The following is an 18,469-nucleotide window of genomic DNA, read 5'->3' as shown; positions in this document are numbered from 1 at the left end:
AGCTTGTTAAGGAAAGCATGTGTATTTTTTCAAAGAGTACACTAAAGAGGATAATGATTAAACATGTAATTGCTGTTAATTCCAAATAGCACTCTATTCACAGTGACAAACCTTTCAAAACAAAGATTCTTTCCATTCCACTAATATCTCAGAAGAATGTTAAAGAGCAACTATTAAAGTTAATCGTGTTTAAGACAGTAGGTCTGCAAATCTTGCACACAAGAGTTATACAAGAGCTGGCAGAGGAAATATTGCTAATGTTGATATCAAAGTTTTAGAAGATGAGGCTAATGTTGCGCCAATATTTTAAAAAGGTAAACAGGATGACCTGGGTAATTATAGGCTTGTCCGTCTGATAATGGTCTATGAAATTGATTAATAATTAAAAGGAGGAGAATATTATTCATGAAAAACAGGTGCTGTCATCCTTTTTAAATTGACTGGTTAAAACAACAGTGTTGATGTAATAGCCTTCTATAAGGTGTGTGACTTAGTTCTGCATGACATTTTGAATAAAATCAAGTAAAATATAAAATGAATATGGCACACTTAAAATGGATTGAAAGCTGGCTTACTGGGGGGGGGGGGGTCTCAAAATGTAGTTGTAAACAGAGAATCACGGAGTGGCTGTGTTTCTAGTGGGATCCCACACATCTGTTCTTGCTCCTCTTAATTATCTGGAAGAAAAAAACCCCAAAATGGGGGGGGGGGGAAGAGAAGTAAATAGCAAAGGGGACACCTTCACCACTCACCAATTCCGAACAATCTAGATCACTTGGTAAGCTGAGCACAAGAAAACAGTATGTTTTAATGTGTCTAAATATAAATTATACCTATAGGAACAAGGAATATGGGCCATACTTACAGGATGGAAGACTATCCTGGGAAGCAATGACTCTGATAAGGATTTGGGGGACATGATAGATAATCAACTCAACGTGAGATCCCAATGTGACTGGGTGGTCAAAGGGATCAATGAGATGCAGGAATAGGAGAATTTCAATTTGGAGTAGAGAGGTTATTTTGCCTTTCTATTTGGTACTAGTGCACCCGCTACTGGAATACTGTGTCTAATTCTGGTCTCCACAATGCAATAAGGATGTTGATAAACTAGAGAGGATTCAGAGAAGAGCCGTTACAGTGATTAAAGGATTTGAAAAAAAGCCTTCCAGTAAGAGACACAGATCTCTTCTATTTAGAAAGTTAATGGGTAACTTGATCACAGTCTTATAAGCAGGGCTCAACAAATGCACTCGCCCGCTCGCCCATGGCGAGTAGATTTCTGCAGCTGGTGAATGCAGGGGCGGACTGGCCCGGTGGGCCGTTGTGACAAGCTGGCCAAAGCCTGCACTATGGGCAGCGTGGCCCCATCCGATCCGCCGGCTGGCGGAGGAGCACAGCACCGGTGGGAAGAGGGAAGTGTGGCTATTCTTCCTACTGGGCTGCCTGCGTGCAGCTCCGGCGCGAGGAGGAAGGACAGGATGCCAGGACACTGGCGTGACCTGGCCCCGCTGATTTTAAAGGGCCACGGCAGCTCAGCTCTGGCCGCGTGTCCCTGGGAGCTGACTGCGGCACGCAGCACAGCCAGGGCCCGCCCCGCCGGCCCCAGCCCAGCTTTCTCTCCACACCGCCCATTCCCCATGCCGCTCCTGCACCCCGGACCCCCTGCTCTCCCTCTTCCCTGCGACCCCTTGGCTCTGCGTCGCCCTTACACCCCGCACCCTGCCCCCCCGATCCCTGCCCCCCCAGCTCTGTGCTGCCCGTTCCCTGCACTGCCCCTAGACCCCGATCCCTCTGCCCCTCCTGTTACCCACATCCCATTCTCCGTGCCTCCACCGCACCCCCCCACCATGCTCCCCCCCGATCCCTGCCCCCCAGCTCTGTGCTGCCCGTTTCCTGCACTTCCCCTAGACCCCGATCCCTCTGCCCCTCCCGTTCCCCACATCCTATTCCCTGTGCCTCCACCGCACCCTGCTACCTCTGATCACCGCACCCCTCTGGCTCTGTGCTGTCCCTGCACCCTGCTCCCCCTGTGGGTCAGGAGTGAAGGGTGCTTGAAAGAAGGGGTGAGCATGAGGAAGGCGGGGATGGAGCAAGGCATCTGTGAGGGCACAGGGGCATGAGGGGAACAGGGACAGAGGATGTTGAGGGGGTGGGTATCAGGGAAAAAGAGAGCAAAGGGGGCAGGGGCAGTGAGGGAAGGGGGAGGCAACAGGAGGGTACAGGTGCCAGGGGATTCTGGGGATGAAGCAGAAGGGCAGACACCTGCAGGGGAGGGACCAGCACGAGAGGAGAGAGGCAGGGCAGGTGTGTAAAGGGAGGTTTTAGGAGAGGGGATGAGGAGGGGTAGCTCACACGATCAGAGTGGGGCTACTGGAGGAGTGGGCACAGGGCGGAGAGAAGGGCTGGCAGAGGGGGACAGGTCTCAGGAAGGCTGAGGGCAGTGAGAAAGGCAGGAGTCAGGACAGCAGAGGGTGAGGGGTTGGGGGGGGGGGGGGCAGCAGGCACCAGGGGAGCTGATGGAGCAAGGGGAAGAGACATGACAGCAGAGAGAAAAGGTAGAGGTTTATAAGATATTTATTAATAACCTGGGTGATATTTATTAATAACTTATTAGTAATTACTGTTCTTATTCTTATTAGGAATTTATGCCATTAAAAAAAAACACTTTGTGGGGGAGGGTGACAAGTCCCTCTTTTCTCTGGCAAGTAGGGTTTTCCATAATTTGTCGACCCCTGCTTATAAGTACATATACATGGAGCAAATTTTAACGATGGGCTCTTCAATCTAGCAGAAAAAGGTATTCCATGATCCAATGGTTAGAAACTGAAGCTACTCACATTCAAACTGAAAAGGCAGCAGATTTTTTAAGTGAACTTACCAGAGGTTGTGATAGCTGACAATTTCTAAATCAAGATTAGATACAGGGACCCCGACTGTAGGTCGCCCCAGTATACATCTGTTCTGCACTAACATCATTAATGCTTGTAAGAACTTGTGCATTATAAGTCTTCCCATTCCCCGCTCTTAATTCGTGCTGCGCCACCTCCCTTCCCTCCCCCCCCCCCCCCATTTGTGCAAATGGAAGTCAGCTGGGGGAAAAAGTTCCCTGCTTTAACTTGTTTCACTGTAAGTCCAAGTTTTTTGGAACATATCTTGGACTTTTAGTGAGGACGGCCTGTATTTTTCTAAGATATGATTTAGGAATTATTTTGGGGGAGATCTACACAGGAGGTCATACAGGATGGCCACAATGATTCCTTCTGGCCTTGGAATCTATGAAATAGCTAGTATAGCTTGTAATGCAGAGAATTAAAAAAATTGAAATCAGTTTCCAGCAATTTTGATACAGAAACACAACATTTTTATGCAGAATCAAACAGAGCAAATAAGGTGTGGAAATACGAAAATGCAACTCTTGCGTGATCAGTAAGATTTCAGATACAGACTTTTGTACTATTTGTGGTTAAGAATTTAAAGTATTATCTGCACCAACTTTAAGCACGCCATTGAACTGCCACTCAGTAAGACACTAAAGCATGTCTAATATTGTTTTTCAGTACAAATGAAAAATATTTCACCATTAAAATTAAGGACGTTAAATTTTGATTAGTTGATAAGGACTAGCACATTCCACCTTGAGAAGAGGCCCTTGTACATTTCCAAGTGGAAGCACCTCATGGAGCCTAAGTATCAGGGCCCTGAGCACAACAAGGAACTGCAATCCTTGCCCCTGCTGTCCACAGCCCTCCTCCAGCAGCCAGAGGGGAGCCAAGAAGCCAGGGCTGGCTGCAACCAGGCGGGGGGGGGGGGGGGGAGAGAGGCAGGGGCTAGAGCTGTGATTGGGGTGGGGTTCCCTGAGGCTGGCTGTGGCTAGAGTGGGTGAGGGGAAGGGGCAGCACAAGGGGCCATAGCTGCAATCAGGGAGGGAAGGCTGGGCCTGGCTGGAAGGAGACATGGGGAAGGAGATGAGAGGCCAGGGCTGCAATGAGGGGGAGGGGTGGGGGTCCGGGACTACCTGTGATGAGGGAGAAGTATGGAGAGGGGGAGCCAAGTGGCCAGGGCTGACGCAGCCCACAGCCCTTCCTAGTAGCTGGGTCTGGCACAGCCCTGGCCTTCCCTAGAGATTGGAGGTAGAGCAGGCCTTGCCCTGGCAGCCAGTGCGGAGGGGGCCTGATGCAACCACTGGCCCTCCCCTCTCTGGCAGCCAGAGGGGTGGTCGAGAGGCCAGGGCTGTTGTGGCCCTGGCCCTCCCTGGTGGCCAGGGAGGAGGAGGGGGAAACGACAATACAGGAGGCCGGGGCCGCCTACCCCGACAATAGGGGAGTTGGTGAGTGTACCAAGCAGGGGGCACCGCCCCCTAGTAGTCCTTTAAAAATATCTCAAGTGGCAAGTGCACAACATTACCATGCTGCTACCTCCAGTATTTAAATAATATATTAAAAATATCAATTATGACGCAAAATTTCGAAATGACCAAGATTACATGCCTAACAGACAACTGTTACCGAGCTAGGAATGTTAAATTGTGGGTAACTAACTAATCGAATAGTCGATGTATTTTGCATCAACTATTCGACAAGGCATCTCCGCCTTTGAAGTGTAGAAGTAGCCCTAGGCCTGTTGCTATACTTTAAAGGTGAAAGTGCAACATGGAACCCAGGGTCATCTGGGGACTCCCCACTGACCCTGGGCTTCGAAGCACTGTGGGAACTTGCTCCTGGAGTTTCAAAGCAGTCGCACCACATGGAGCCCGGGATCAGCTGGGGACTCCCTTCCACCAGGCTCTTAATACATTTAAAAAGCACAAGCATGTTGTGGGGGAGGGGCCCGGGCACGAACCAGGAATCAGGTGATTCCTCACTTGGGCCTGGGGTTACACTTCTGCGGCTGCTGCCCCTCCCCCCTCTCGGAGAGATGGAGGGACACGCTTTTAAGATCATTTCAAGCCTACTACCTTTATATGTTTTTAAAATTTGAGTTTTATGTGTTTGCAACACAAGGGAACAAAATCAGCCCATATTAATAAGAAACAAAATCAATTAATTGTAAATGCCTTAAGTTTGTAGCAGCTGGCTCAGGTCCCATTGGGACATCTTACTAAGTACCATTCTCTGATAGCACAACAATCACAGCTACTTGCTGAAGCAGGCCCATGAATTTATCAAGTGGCATTTTTGCTATACAGGCAGTCCCCGGGTTACGTACAAGATAGGGACTGTAGGTTTGTTCTTAAGTTGAATCTGTATGTAAGTCGGAACTGGTGTCCAGATTCAGCCGCTGCTGAAACTGACTGCCAGTTCTGACTTACATACAGATTCAACTTAAGAACCCCAAGCGTCCCCAAGTCAGCTGCTGCTGAAACTGATCAGCGGCTGATTCCAGGAAGCCCGGGGCAGAGCAACTCTGCCTCGGGCTTCCTGTAGTCAGCGCTGGTCAGTTTCAGCAGTGGCTGACTTGGGGATGCCTGGGGCAGAGCAGCTGGGGTCAGACCAGGGAGACGGGGAGCAAAGCCTTGGAGCACGCCCGCAGCGGGACAGCCCGGGCGCGCTTGAGCTGTCCCCCTGCGGGCGTGCTCCAAGGCTTTGCTCCCCATCTCCCTGCAGACCAGGGAGACAGGGAGCAGCTTTTCTTGCCCTGGAGGACGGGGGCGGCAGACTGCGGCGCATCTGGGCGTCCCGCTGCTCCCGTCCTCTGGGGCGAGAAAAGCCCCGTTCGTAACTGCAGATCCGACATAAGTCGGATCCGCATAACTCGGGGACTGCCTGTATAGCACTTTCCTGCAAGTTATATTAAGTAGTTTTTCAAAACCTGCATTATTTAATAAAAACAGTAAAAACCCACCATTTAAGCCACCACCAGCAGAGTATATATTTAAAGTATGGCATATGCTGGAGTGTCACCACAAAACAAACAGCTACTAATGCCATTTGAAGTAACCTGAATAAAAAAAATGAAATCTAAATGAAAAAATATTAAACAAGTACTACACTAGCTAGCTTTCTTATCTTCATATTCATAGCATTCAGCATATGAAAGGTCCCTTTAATTAAACATCCTTAATCAAACATCTGGAATGACAAAGTTAAAAATATGCTTTAATATCTTGGCTAGTTAAATCATAATTCAGTTATCACTATTAATAGTAATTACTTAGCATTTCTCATTTTGAACTATAATATTACACAAAGCAGTTCCACTTTTGTTTATTTAGCTTCTATTCATTTCATTTTTTTTTTTTTAAGATGTCACTCACCAACACAACAGTTTAAGAACATTACACAAAAAATGTAAGCATATTCCTACAAACTATCAGACTTCTTTGGGGAGAGGGTTTTTAGTAAAAAACCTTAAATTTAGAAATTGAGACAAGTTGAAGACAGTATCCTTTTAATCATCTAAAACATCCTATTTAATCAAAGAAGATTTAAATTGTTTTAAAATATTGTTACAACTAAGAATTACTGTAACTGAAAGATTAAATATTCCCTATTTTAAATTAAAAGATTACAATTCATTATGCTCTGAGTGCTGTCAAATGCAGAATAGTCAAATGCAGTTTCACATTTGTGAATAGCTGTTTCCCCCACAGCAAAAGGGCAGAAACAAAATAGGAAAAATGCAGTCAAATAAAGCTACAATGTTTTTCACAAATGTCACATAATCCATGACTTCCACCAACCTTGGTGACTTCAGCCCCGGGTGGTTTGGAGCTGCAGGTCTTCTTTCCACTGCCTGTGGCAGCTGGAAATAGAGGTACTCCAAAGATTCCAGCCAGGTGGCAGGGAGACGCCAGACCTTGGAGCAAGCCCCCACAGTAGCCCTGCCACTGTGGGTGGTGTGGTAAATCTGCAGCAGTGCTCCCCATTTTATTGTGCATATTCTTAGTAAAAGTCAAGACAGATCATGGGCTTCCATCAATTTCTCTTTACTGCCTGTAACCTGCCCTTTTTCTCAAAGAAATCTCTGACAAAATCTTAACTTTAATTTAAAAGTCATAAGAGTTCACAAAGGGACTGAGCACCTGAAAATTTACATGTATTTAAATTATAAATAAAATTAGAAGTATTTTTAATTGGACCAAAAAGCCTTGAGGTAGCCACCTTTTTTGGGGAGGTGGGGAGAAAGTGAGGAGGATGGGAGTTAAATCTGGTTCCCTGAAAGTATCAAGAATGTCACATCTGTCTAGCAGGGGGGGGGGGGGGCAAATTACACCACATCTGGTGCACGAGCTGTTTTATCTGGCCTACAGAGTCTGGGGCTTGCCCTGCACTATGCAGCTCCCAGAAGCAGCAGCATGTTCCAGCATACCAGACTGCTGGAAGGGGGACGCACCACTGCTTCTGGCAACTTCTTGAGGTGGTCAGTGCAGCTCAGAGCCTGTCTCAAGGCTCCCACCCCCATCTTAGCCTTGGTCCCCATACCACCACCCTCTGAACCCTTCAGTCCCAACCCAGAGCCCTCACACACACACACTCCAGCCATCTGCCCTAACCAAGAGCCCCTTCTCATCCTCAAAACCCCTCAATCTCAGCCCAGAGTCCCCTTCTTGCACCACAAACCTTTCATCCCTGAACCCGCCAAATCCCACACCCCCAGTCAGACCCTTCACCCACCCCCTGCACTCCAACTCCCTTCCCCAGCCTGGAGCCACCCTCCCCCGCAACTCTATGAACTCATTTCTGACCCCACCCCAGAGCCCATATCGCCTCACACAGCCCAACTCCAATTTCATGAGCATTCATTGCTCTCCATAACCTGATGTAACCACTCACGCGCCCTGCACCCGGGGGGGCGGGGCCATTCACACGCCCGGGGGGGCCACTCACGTGCCCGGGGGGGGGGCGGGGGGCGGGGATGCCCTTGCACCCAGCGCCGGCATGTGCCCCAGGGCTGGGGCCGCCCGAGCGCTGCACACCAGGCACCGGTGCGTGTCGCGCACCAGGGGTGGGGCCGGCCCAGGTTGTCGGCGGATGCACACAAATGCCCGGGCGGGCGCCATGGCGCCCGCGGGCACCGCGTTGGGGACCACTGAGCTAGATAATTTCATGGAGATTAGGTCGATAAAAGGCTATTAGCCAGGGGACAGAAATGGTGTCCCTGGCCTCTGTCAGAGGCTGGAGAAGGATAGCACAAGACAAATCACTTGATCATTGTCTTCAGTCCACCCCCTCCGGGGCACCTGGTGCTGGCCACTGTCGGCAGATAGGCTATTGGGCTAGATGGACCTTTGGTCTGACCCAGTACGGCCGTTCTTAGTACTGCCACCAGACTATGCTTGTTCCATTCTCTATAAAAGCACGTGACTAGAGCAGGGCCCGTCCTCCCCCCCCCCCCATCCACCACACACAGAAGACCTGGAGATGCTGGTACCACAGGCCCTCAAACGAGGGACTTGGGCCTCCCAGGAATGACTCCAGAGAAAAGAGCAGGCTACAGCCATCACGCAGTTTAGTCCCACTAGTGGTGGCTGGGGGAGAAGGAGCATTTCTCAGCTAGACCCCTGTGTCTAGCCTGCCCCCAGCCCTCTCTGGAAAGAAGCCTATGTGCGGTCGTGGGGCTCAGACGAGAAGGCGAGTTACTCCTCTCAGGTCCGGGGCCGCGCTGCTGCATCAGAGCGCTGGCAGAGGCCCAGAGTGGGTAACCCGGGAAAGTGGCAAACACCAGAGCAGCGTGGCCCGGCCAAAGCTTTAAAAAGAAAAGCTGCTCCACTTAGCTCCCAGCTTGCAACAGGTGCTCGGGCCGGGGGCCAGGAGGGGGAGGCGGGTAACATTAGCGCCCACGGCTTCTCTCGGCGGTTCAAACCCCGCGCCACAGCCACACAGTTCCGTGCCTGGGCGGGGGCTGGGCCAAAAGCGCCACCGGCTCGCTGGCCTCTCCAGCCGCTCGCACCGCTGCGGCGGCTCCCTCGGGCACAGCCCAGCCGTAGCCCCCTCCCCACTAAGCGAGGCCTGAAACCCGGAGACGTCACCGCTCCCTCTCCTCTTCCTCACGAGTTTCGCCGCCCCCTCGCGCCTCAGCTGCCCAAGCAGCCTCCTGCCCGTTTCCCCCACCCCCGCACTGAGAGGAAGCGGAGCCGGAACCCATGGAGTCTGCAAGCAGCGTCCTACTGCGCCTGCCTGGCTCGGGCCCCGCGCGGTAGGCAGCGACCCCAGTCCCGCGGTAGGCCCCGGCGACCCGGCCCCGGCCAAGGATACTTGTTGCACGGCCCTCTGCGTGGTGGTGTCCGGAGACTGCGACTCCTTGAGTAGCTGCAGGATCTGCTGGAGCCCCTGCTCGTCGGGCTTCCACTCATACTCCATCTTGGGTCGCTGCAAAACCAGACAACAGGCGGCCGCGGTTACTAGCGCTACAGGCCTGCGCGCTCGGTAGGCTGCGCCCAGCGCGCGGCCCGCTCTCACCCCAGCACGTACGCACGCAGCACGCACGCACCGAGCGGCGGCGCCGCGGCCTCCCCCCCGGCAGAGCCGCCGTTGGCCAAGGCGAATGGCACCGACCTGCTCCTCGCCCCGGCCGCCGCGCGCTGAGCGTAGCTGATTGAGTCACTCACGCCGAATTTGCAGGCTGGCCCTAACAGCGACACGTCCCCCCGGGTCTTAGCGCCCGCCTGGTCGACACCGCCCTCCCGACTGGCTCGGCCCCTCTGCCCCCGCCGGCCTCACCCTAAAGCAGTGGTCCCCAACCTTTTTAAGCATCAGATCACTTTTTGAATTTAAGCACAATCCAGAATCTACCTCAGACCCAAATACCCTTGCCCCGTCTCCTTCCTACGCCTTCTCTGAAGCCCTGCCCCCGCTCACTCCGTCCTCCCTCTCCCATTCTCACTCCCTTTTATCAGGCTGGGGGCACGGGCTTGGGGTGCAGGAGAGGTTCAGGACTGGGACGGGGTTTGGAATGCGAGCTCCAACTGGGCACCGCTTACCACAGGGGGCTAAGACAAGCTCACCCCTACCCTGATCCTGCACCACTCCCAAAGCAGCCAGCAAACTCTCTCCATCCCTGCCCCCCTCTGCTCTGTGGAAATGGGGTGCAGGATGGAAGGAGGGACACCCTGACATCAGCACTCCTTCTTCCTGTGCCCTGTATGGCAAGCAGGAGACTCCCAGGGGTGAGGGGCACCTCCAAGGCAGAAAGCAGGAGCAGCACGGCACTGCTGAGAGGGGAAGATGAAGTGCCAGCACTTGATAGCCTCCCGGCCAAACCTCTCAGGATCACCTGTCAGAGGTTCCAAGATCTACCAGTAGATCCCGATCTACTGGTTGGTGATCACTGCCCTAAAGGTTCCGTTTGCATCCCCCGCACTCCGCGTGAGGGGAATCAATAAAACAATCGACTTAAACCCCATGATCTATCAAGCAGCGTCAATGGATCCATCGGACAATGTCCAGCAGCGGGAGTCTGGCCTATTTTATGCCCCACTCTCAGCAACTTGGGAGTGCAGCACCCTCTCTTCTCCTGAGATCAAGAGGTACTATGCACTTTCCATAGCCACCTCAGTAGCACCCCATACATATTCCACCGCAAACAGCCAAGAGAGCGATAGCAACCCCTCCCACTACAGAACCCGAGAGAGCAATAACTGTAGCAATTGCCCCTCATACCTGAAAACACTGCATTTATACAGGAGAGTATATTCTGAACAGTAGCAGGGACTAAGGTGTCATTCACCAAAGGCTGAGGCTGTGACCCTTGGTGGGGGAGTCACATAAGCAAGCCAATGGGAGATGCAAAGGGGGTTGGTTCTAAACAGTTTTCCCTCTAAGCAGAGTGCTTTTGCAGACATCCAGGAGAGATTGAAGTACTGCCCAGCTGATTAGCAGAACACCCACAATGCCAGCATGTGTTTCCACACCTGCCTGGTGCACATATCAAAATTTATTTTGTGCATGGATGGAAAAACTTAAGAGCAAACATTGGTTCTAAGAAGTGCCCCTCTCAGAGACACATTTTTATTGCTCCTTAGTGATGCACAAAAGAAGTTGGTGTCTCTAGTACCTGAAGCATTTCATGTAAGAGTATGTTAGGCATCTGACACCACCCAAATAGTCAGAAGAGGAACAGGTGATAGTATCCACTTCCTAGCTTTTAGCCCAGTGATACGAGTACTCATCTGGTATATGAAAGACCCCAGTTCAATTCGTTCTTCAGGCAAGGAGGGGAAGAGGATTTGAACAGGGCAAAGTCTAATGCTAAACCAGGGGTGGGGAATCCGGGGACCTGATGCTGTCCTCGGCTTGCCTGAATCCAGCCCCCCGAAACTCAGGGCTTCCCTCTCCCCAGCACTGGGCTGGAGCATACAGAATCTACCAGCCTGCGATCCCCTAGGCTCTGATGTGCAAGGGGAATGTAGGGAGTGTCTTTCTTCTTATTCAGGGACCATGTCAGTGAGAGGGGATTTTTGTGCTTCTCAATTGTGTGCAGCCCCCAAGTAATTTTTCTGTGGGTCAGCAGTCCCTGACCTAAAAAAGGTTTCCCACCCCTGCTCTAAACATTTAGCTATGGAATACTCTAATGCGGGAAGACGTTCCTTCCATCTCTCCTGTTGAAGTCGTTCTACTGGTGCTAGATAATGGAGTAGAGGAATTGGATCCTAGGTTTCCCTCCTCCAAACCAGATTCTTTAACAACTTCCCTCTAGAATTATTCTTGCTGGTTGGCACAATGGCTTCCATCATTAATCTTAAATTTCAGCAACCTTCACAAACAAATTATTCCTCTCTCTCCCTCCCTCCAGAAACTCCTGTTCTGATTTTATTTCTGTAGAACCAAGACTGAAGATATTTTGCTACATCAGTGAAACAGGAATCCTAAACTAATCATCTAAACATATTCTCCCAGAACACAGGGACACATATTTTAGTAGTGAAGTGTCAAATACCTAGTGGGCATGCAAGATCTAACCCACTTTATGTATTTATGTCGCCCAAATTCTAAAGACTCACAGGCTGTACCTACACTAGCACTTCTGTCAATTTAACATATGTCATTAACTAAACAACCAGGGGGAGTTGCACCTATGGAGTCAGCTCCTGTACCCCCAATGAGCCCCTTGCATCCAGATCCCTCCCATAACTGAGCCACCCCCACCCAGATTACCTCGCAGAACCCACTCACGCTACACTTTGATTCCCCCCATGCTAAGTCCCTCCTCTCTCGGATTCTGCTAAGCTGAACCTGCCTGCTCGCCCATGCCTGGTGCATCTGATGCAAAAGTTCGGGAACTTGAGGTGTTTCTGGGGTAGGCCCACTCTTGTGCTGTGTCAGGATTGGGTACAGCCTAATCCTTAACTCCTTGTCTGTGTGGGAGCTTCAGGGTGATCTCCCATTTCCATGCAGCAGAACCCATTATCCGCATGGAAGCATGTCTTCTGGAATGGTGGCATGAAAAGACAAATCAATGTTTATCAAGTCTGGCACACAGATAACTTGCAATGCTGGTTACAAAATGTCTTGCAAATGCCAGTTCTCCCTTTCAGGAGAGGCTTGTAAATAAGAAGCAAACAGCATTACCTCTCTTAAATGTAAACAGACTTATCTTAGCAATTAGCAGAATGAGAAGTAGGAATGAGTGTACTTCTAAGCTGTAAAGTTTTACATTGTTTTGTTTTTGAGTTCAGCAATGTAACAAAATTTTCATAAGGAGATTTCCCTACAATACTTATATGAGGTGAACTGAAAAATACTATTTGTTTTATTAATTTTACACTGCAAATATTTGTAATAAAAATAATACAAAGTGAGTAATCTACACTTTGTATTCTGTGTTGTAATTGAAATTAATATGGAAAAATGTAGAAAAGCTTCAAAATATTTAATAAATTTTAATTGATATTCTGCCGTTTAACAGTGAAATTAAAACAGCAATTAATTTATAATCACAATTCTTTGAATTAATCACATCACAATGGTAATTAATCAACAGCCCTAACTTTACCATATTGTTTGCAGAATACTTTGTCACAGAATTCTCTCAGGAGTACTAATGTCAGCCATCCAAAAGTCAATTGAGTATAACTGAGTTAAACTCAAAGGTCAGAAGTGGTGTGAATGATCTCCATCCCTTTTTGATGGTATTGAAGTGTTAATTTTAAATCTTAACTAGGAGATTTTACATTTTAATAGTTACACTAATTTCATAGCTGATCACTGTATAATATGTGGTGAGAGTGAAACCGACTAGGATTTCGTGCATGAGAAGAAATGCAGATGAAGAGAGGAGAGAAACAGAGAAGAGGATGGAAATGGAAATGAAACATAAGACAGAAATAGCAGTACAGGTTGGACCTGCCTGGTCCAGCACCTTCAGAACCTGACAGGTCCTGGCTGAGGGATTTTGCAGGACATGGGGAGGTCATTTCTGGCCCCCTTCCCCCAGCCTCCCCAGACCTGGCCCAGCTGCCAGCTGGAGCCTCCTGCCAATCCTGCTACTCTGCTGGCCCCACTGGGCTTCATAGCCCATCCAGGCAGCCCTGCTGGGATGCAGCAAGCTCCCACCCTTCTGGCAACTCACTGCCAGCAGCCCACTGCCCTGCCAGCCATAGGGCTCCCAGCCACCAGCCCTCCACCTCCACCTGCCGAACCACAGATGTTGCCAGACCAGAGGGGTCCCAGTTTAAAGAGGTTCAACCTGTAGTCCAAAAAGTGAGAATATTTTCTCACTGAATGACATAGACTGGAACATAAACAGTAATAACATTGATGTCACCTGAAAGTTTAAAAGTCTCAGAGGGGTAATTGTGTTAGTCTGTAACTTTAAAAACAATGAGTAGTCCTATGGCATCTTAGAGATTAACAAAAATATATAATATCATGAGCTTTCATGGGTAAGACCCACTTCATCAGATGAGTTGGGAGTGGAAATAACATAATCTTTTATATAGAGGACAGCAAAAGAAGTATCTGTCAATTGTAGGACCTGTGTTAAGCTAATTAAGTGGGCTGGATGTGTCCCATTCATAGCTTTTCATGTGAAAATGTGGATTTCAAAGGCAGGGGAAATTGGCTTTGTAGTGCATTAACCAATTTATGTATTTATTCAAGCCCAAGATAACAATGTCAATTTTGTAGATGAATTCCAGTTCTTCAGTCTCTCTCTGTAATTGGGTAGGGAAATTCCTTCATAGAAAAAATGGCTACTTTTAAATCCATGATTGAATAGGGGAACATTTTAACCTACTTAGTGGTTCAATCATGGATTTAAAAGTAGCTTCTTTTAGAATTTTACATATTTCTTAAACAATGGTGCAAATTTGATCACTGAAACATTTTAATTTACAACTCAGTATAGCATTTTACAACTTCTAGGATTGTATACTTTGTGTGATTTTTTAGATAACTTGATTTATATTAATTTAGGAAATAGTACATAATACTTAATAGCTGTGTCAAACTGCAGGTGCAGCAGCAATACATTAGGAATGGTAAGAACTAAATCACACACACAAACACAATAGCACTTACATTTTATTAAACTAAATCTTAAATGTTACAGAAATGTTTCACATTTGCAATCGCAGCAATTTCCTGAGGTGCCAGCTATTAGCTGTCCTTAAACTTTCTTTTTTAAATTTTCAAATTTTATTAACTCTCACAGACAAGTCATCACAACACTAAATGTACCATGTCCTTAAAACTTCTACAACTCACTCTCATTTTCTCCATCCCACTGTCATTTTGATTCATAGACAAACAGAAATTGGTGTTTTCCTGCTTTTTTCAACTTCCAATCAATTTCTTAGCTTTGAGTGAATAATACTAAACAATGAAAATATGTTTTCTGTGCCTGCAGAAGAAGCTACTGCTGTAAAAAGTTGGCTTAATTGTTTCAAAGTGCCTATCTAATGAATTCCACCAATTCAGGCGAGTGACTTTGTTCAAAACATCATCAGTAAACATGTAGGCTACGTCTACACTGGCCCCTTTTCCGGAAGGGGCATGTAAATTTCAGCAGTCGTCGTAGGGAAATCCGCGGGGGATTTAAATATCCCCCGCGGCATTTAAATAAAAATGTCCGCCGCTTTTTTCCGGCTTTTAAAAAAGCCGGAAAAGAGCGTCGAGACTGGCTCCGATCCTCCGGAAAAAGTGCCCTTTTCCGGAGGCTCTTATTCTTACTTTGAAGCGGCGGAAAAAAGCGGCGGACATTTTTATTTAAATGCCGCGGGGGATATTTAAATCCCCCGCGGATTTCCCTACGACGACTGCTGAAATTTACATGCCCCTTCCGGAAAAGGGGCCAGTGTAGACGAGCCCGTACTGATTAAATGGTTTTGCTCCAGCCCTAACATTTACTATGACTGGCATAACTGAGGAGTGATTTTGAGATGCCATAGCAGCAGCATTATATTCAGAAGTTAGGCCTCTACCTAACTGGGGTTAAGAATTTTCACAAGAAAATGAGATGCAGTTAATGTTTGGTACATTCACTTCTTTATTGCCCACAGTTTAACTTTCTGATGAGGTATTTCTTTCATCAATGTCTCTTGAGGTGCCTTCCAAATGTTGACAGCAACAGCAATGTAACAGCAATTTTTCTGAAGTTTATTTATGGCTATGGCTATAGGCTTCAGTATACTGAGCGTGTCCTCTACATTCCTCTTTAATCCAATGTTACTTTGAGTGAAAAACTTCCATCTATTTAATCACTGTTTCTTTCACAAAGTTTTATGAGAATGGGACAGTTCTTAATTGTTCAAAACAATCTACCACAGGATGCCATTGAACATCTTGAGGGAAAATTAGTTTGGATCCTCCTGCTCTTTTCAGTGAAGCTGAACCAAAACAGTTGTTATGGAAGTATTTGGTGACTTCAACAACATTTTCTTTTATTTCTGGAGAAAACATACTTGAGTCTTTGACTAAAAGATGCATTAAATGGGCACTGCGGCCATAGTACTCCACTTAGGAAGGAACAATCAGTCTCACACATACAGAATGGGAAGCGATTGTCTAGGAAGGAGTACTGCAGAAAGGCATCTAGGGGTTATAGTGGATCACAAGCTAAATATGAGTCAACAGTGTGACACTGTTGCAAAAAAAGCAAACATGATTCTGGGATACATTAACAGGTGTGTTCTGAGCTAGACTCAATAAGTCATTCTTCCACTCTACTTTGCCCTGATTAAGCCTCAATTGGAGTATTGTGTCCAGTTCTGGGCACCACATTTCAAGAAAGATGTGGAGAAATTGGAGAAGGTCCAGAGAAGAGCAACCAATATTATTAAAGGTCTAGAAAACATGACCTGTGAGAGAAGACTGAAAGAATTAGGTTTGTTTAACTTAGAAAAGAGAAGACTGAGGGGGGACATGATAGCAGTTTTCAAATATCTAAAAGAGTGTCACAAGGAGTAGGGAGAATAATTCTTTTCCTTGGCCTCTGCTGATAAAACAAGAAGCAGTGGGCTTAACTCCAGCAAGGGGGATTTAGGTTGGACATTAGAAAAAACTTCCTGTCCGGGTAGTTAAACACTGGAATAAGTTGTCTAGGGAAGTTGTGGAATCTCCATCTCTGGAGATATTTAAGAGCAGGTTAGATAGACATCTATCAGGGATCATAGGTTCCCAAACTGGGAGGCATGAAGAAATTCCAGGGGGGGTACAAGGTGACCCAGACCTCCGCTCTCCTCAAGAAAGAGCCCGCACTGGCATTACCTCATCCAGAGTTCATCTTTAACTGTTACGTTTTGCGCGGTGGCTTCCCCAGGTCTGTCTCCCTCCTGCTCCCTGAGGCTACAGACAAGCCCCAGAGCCACTCTGAAAAGGTGCTAATTTGGAGCTGACTTTGAAAAGGTGCTCATTTCCCCTGGACAATAGGGGCCCTGGAGCTCGGCTCCTTGAATAATCATTGATTAAAGGCTCGAATGGGGACAGAATTGCAAATAGCTGCTAGCTCAAAGGAAGCAGCCCTGGGAACAAGCGCCAAACGTGCTTTCTCAGATGCCGGACCTGGTTGCGGGACCCCCAGGTACCAACTTAGCTGTCCTCTCCCCTCGCCCAGACCCCCACAAGTACCCTGCCCTCCTATCCAGACCTCCACAAGTTCCCTGCCCAGACCCCCACGAGTACCATGCCCCCCTGTCCAGACCCCCAGGAATACCACGTCCCCCCTACCAAGATCCCCACAAATATCCTGCTACCCCTGCCCAGACCCCCACAAGTACCCTGCCCCTCTGTCCAGACTCCCACGAGTACCCTGCCCAGGGCCCCACCTGCCCCACCCCCTACTCAGGGCCCCACCAGGACCCTGCTCCTACCACCTATCTCCTGGCCAGACACCTACCCCCAGCTTGCTGCTGTAGCCAATTTTCCACCCAGATTCTGCACCCCATCTCTATCTCACTGACTGGCAGCTCTGTCCCACATACTGGATCCCTCATTTTTGGCCCCACCTCAGAGTGTAGAGGGGCCCACAAATTCCACTAACTCTCGAACCCCAGAAGAATTAATCTGGCCTGATGCCTTGAACCTCAGTCCTACCTACCCTCCCCTCATGGGTCTGGGGTCCCAGGGGAGGGAGGTGTCTCAGTTGAGGCCACATCAGTGGGCTTTGGGGGGGCTAGGAGGGTTTGGGGTTTTTTTTACATTTCACTTGTGTGTTTCCTGACTTATTTTTCTGTGGGTCAGTGACCTCTGACCCAAAATAGGTTCCCCACTCCTCCCATAAATAAAGACAAGGCTGAAACATTTGTGCTGGACATATTTTATTTAAAAATTAAGCCTGGCCAACAAGGCCCCATTGGGCCACAGCATCATAACACTTCTGTATCCCCATACACACCTCAATCCTGAGCCTATCATACAATGGAACCCCCTGTCCTGAGCGTCTTACATCCCCAGTCTTCTAACACAACACTACTGCACAATCCACACACTGCAAATGTGTGTCCTGAACCCATCATACTCCCAACCTGAAGCCCATCATACTCCCAACTCCCTGCCCTGAGCTCCTCATATACCCCAACCTGGACTCCTGCATCCTCACATCCACAAGCCTATGGTTTGCTCAGCACCCCAACCCTCCACCTGACCCCAACACTCTCCAGCCTAGAGCCCCCTCCCTGAGCTAGAAGCCTCTTCTCCACCTCTTCCTGCACCCTAATTCCCTCCCAGAGCTTGCATCTTTCACCTCTTCACACACCCAAATCCCTCATTCCCACCCCAGAGCCCGCACATCCTGTCTCAACCCAGGGAGAATGCGTAAGGGCTGGGGACAGCAAATGATGAAGAGGATGGAAATGGAGAGAGTGGGACCTCTAGAAAGGGGTGGGATCTGAGGGCTTGTCCTGACATTTAAAAAGTGATCTTGGGTGTAAAAAGATTGGAGACACTACCTTAAAAAAATTTTAATTTTCAAATTTCGTACCATGAAATGTGAATATATATATCTGCTGGGATCAACAAACTATACAATCTACTCGCCTGTGGCGAGTAGATTTCAGCCGCGCGCCCCATTCATTGGCTGCACGCGCATGCGC

At 48.5% G+C, this 18,469-nt stretch overlaps 1 protein-coding gene across 3 annotated transcripts in view; it reads right to left on the bottom strand.

The window, feature by feature from the left end:
• Positions 1–18,469, bottom strand: part of TNPO1 (transportin 1) — a 208,201-nt gene that overhangs the window by 152,571 nt on the left and 37,161 nt on the right. For 2 of the 3 annotated variants that reach the window (XM_006124293.4, XM_025185277.2), the window contains exon 2: positions 9,198–9,311. In XM_006124293.4, coding sequence (XP_006124355.1) covers positions 9,198–9,311 — 114 coding nt within the window. Of the gene's footprint in view, positions 1–9,197; positions 9,312–9,497; positions 9,624–18,469 lie in introns of those variants that run through there. The other variant, XM_006124294.4, reaches the window with a different exon arrangement.

Source organism: Pelodiscus sinensis, chromosome 6 (genome assembly GCF_049634645.1).
Source record: "Pelodiscus sinensis isolate JC-2024 chromosome 6, ASM4963464v1, whole genome shotgun sequence".
Classification (NCBI taxonomy): Eukaryota; Metazoa; Chordata; order Testudines; family Trionychidae; genus Pelodiscus; species Pelodiscus sinensis.
This window is presented reverse-complemented; position numbering and strand designations above follow the sequence as displayed.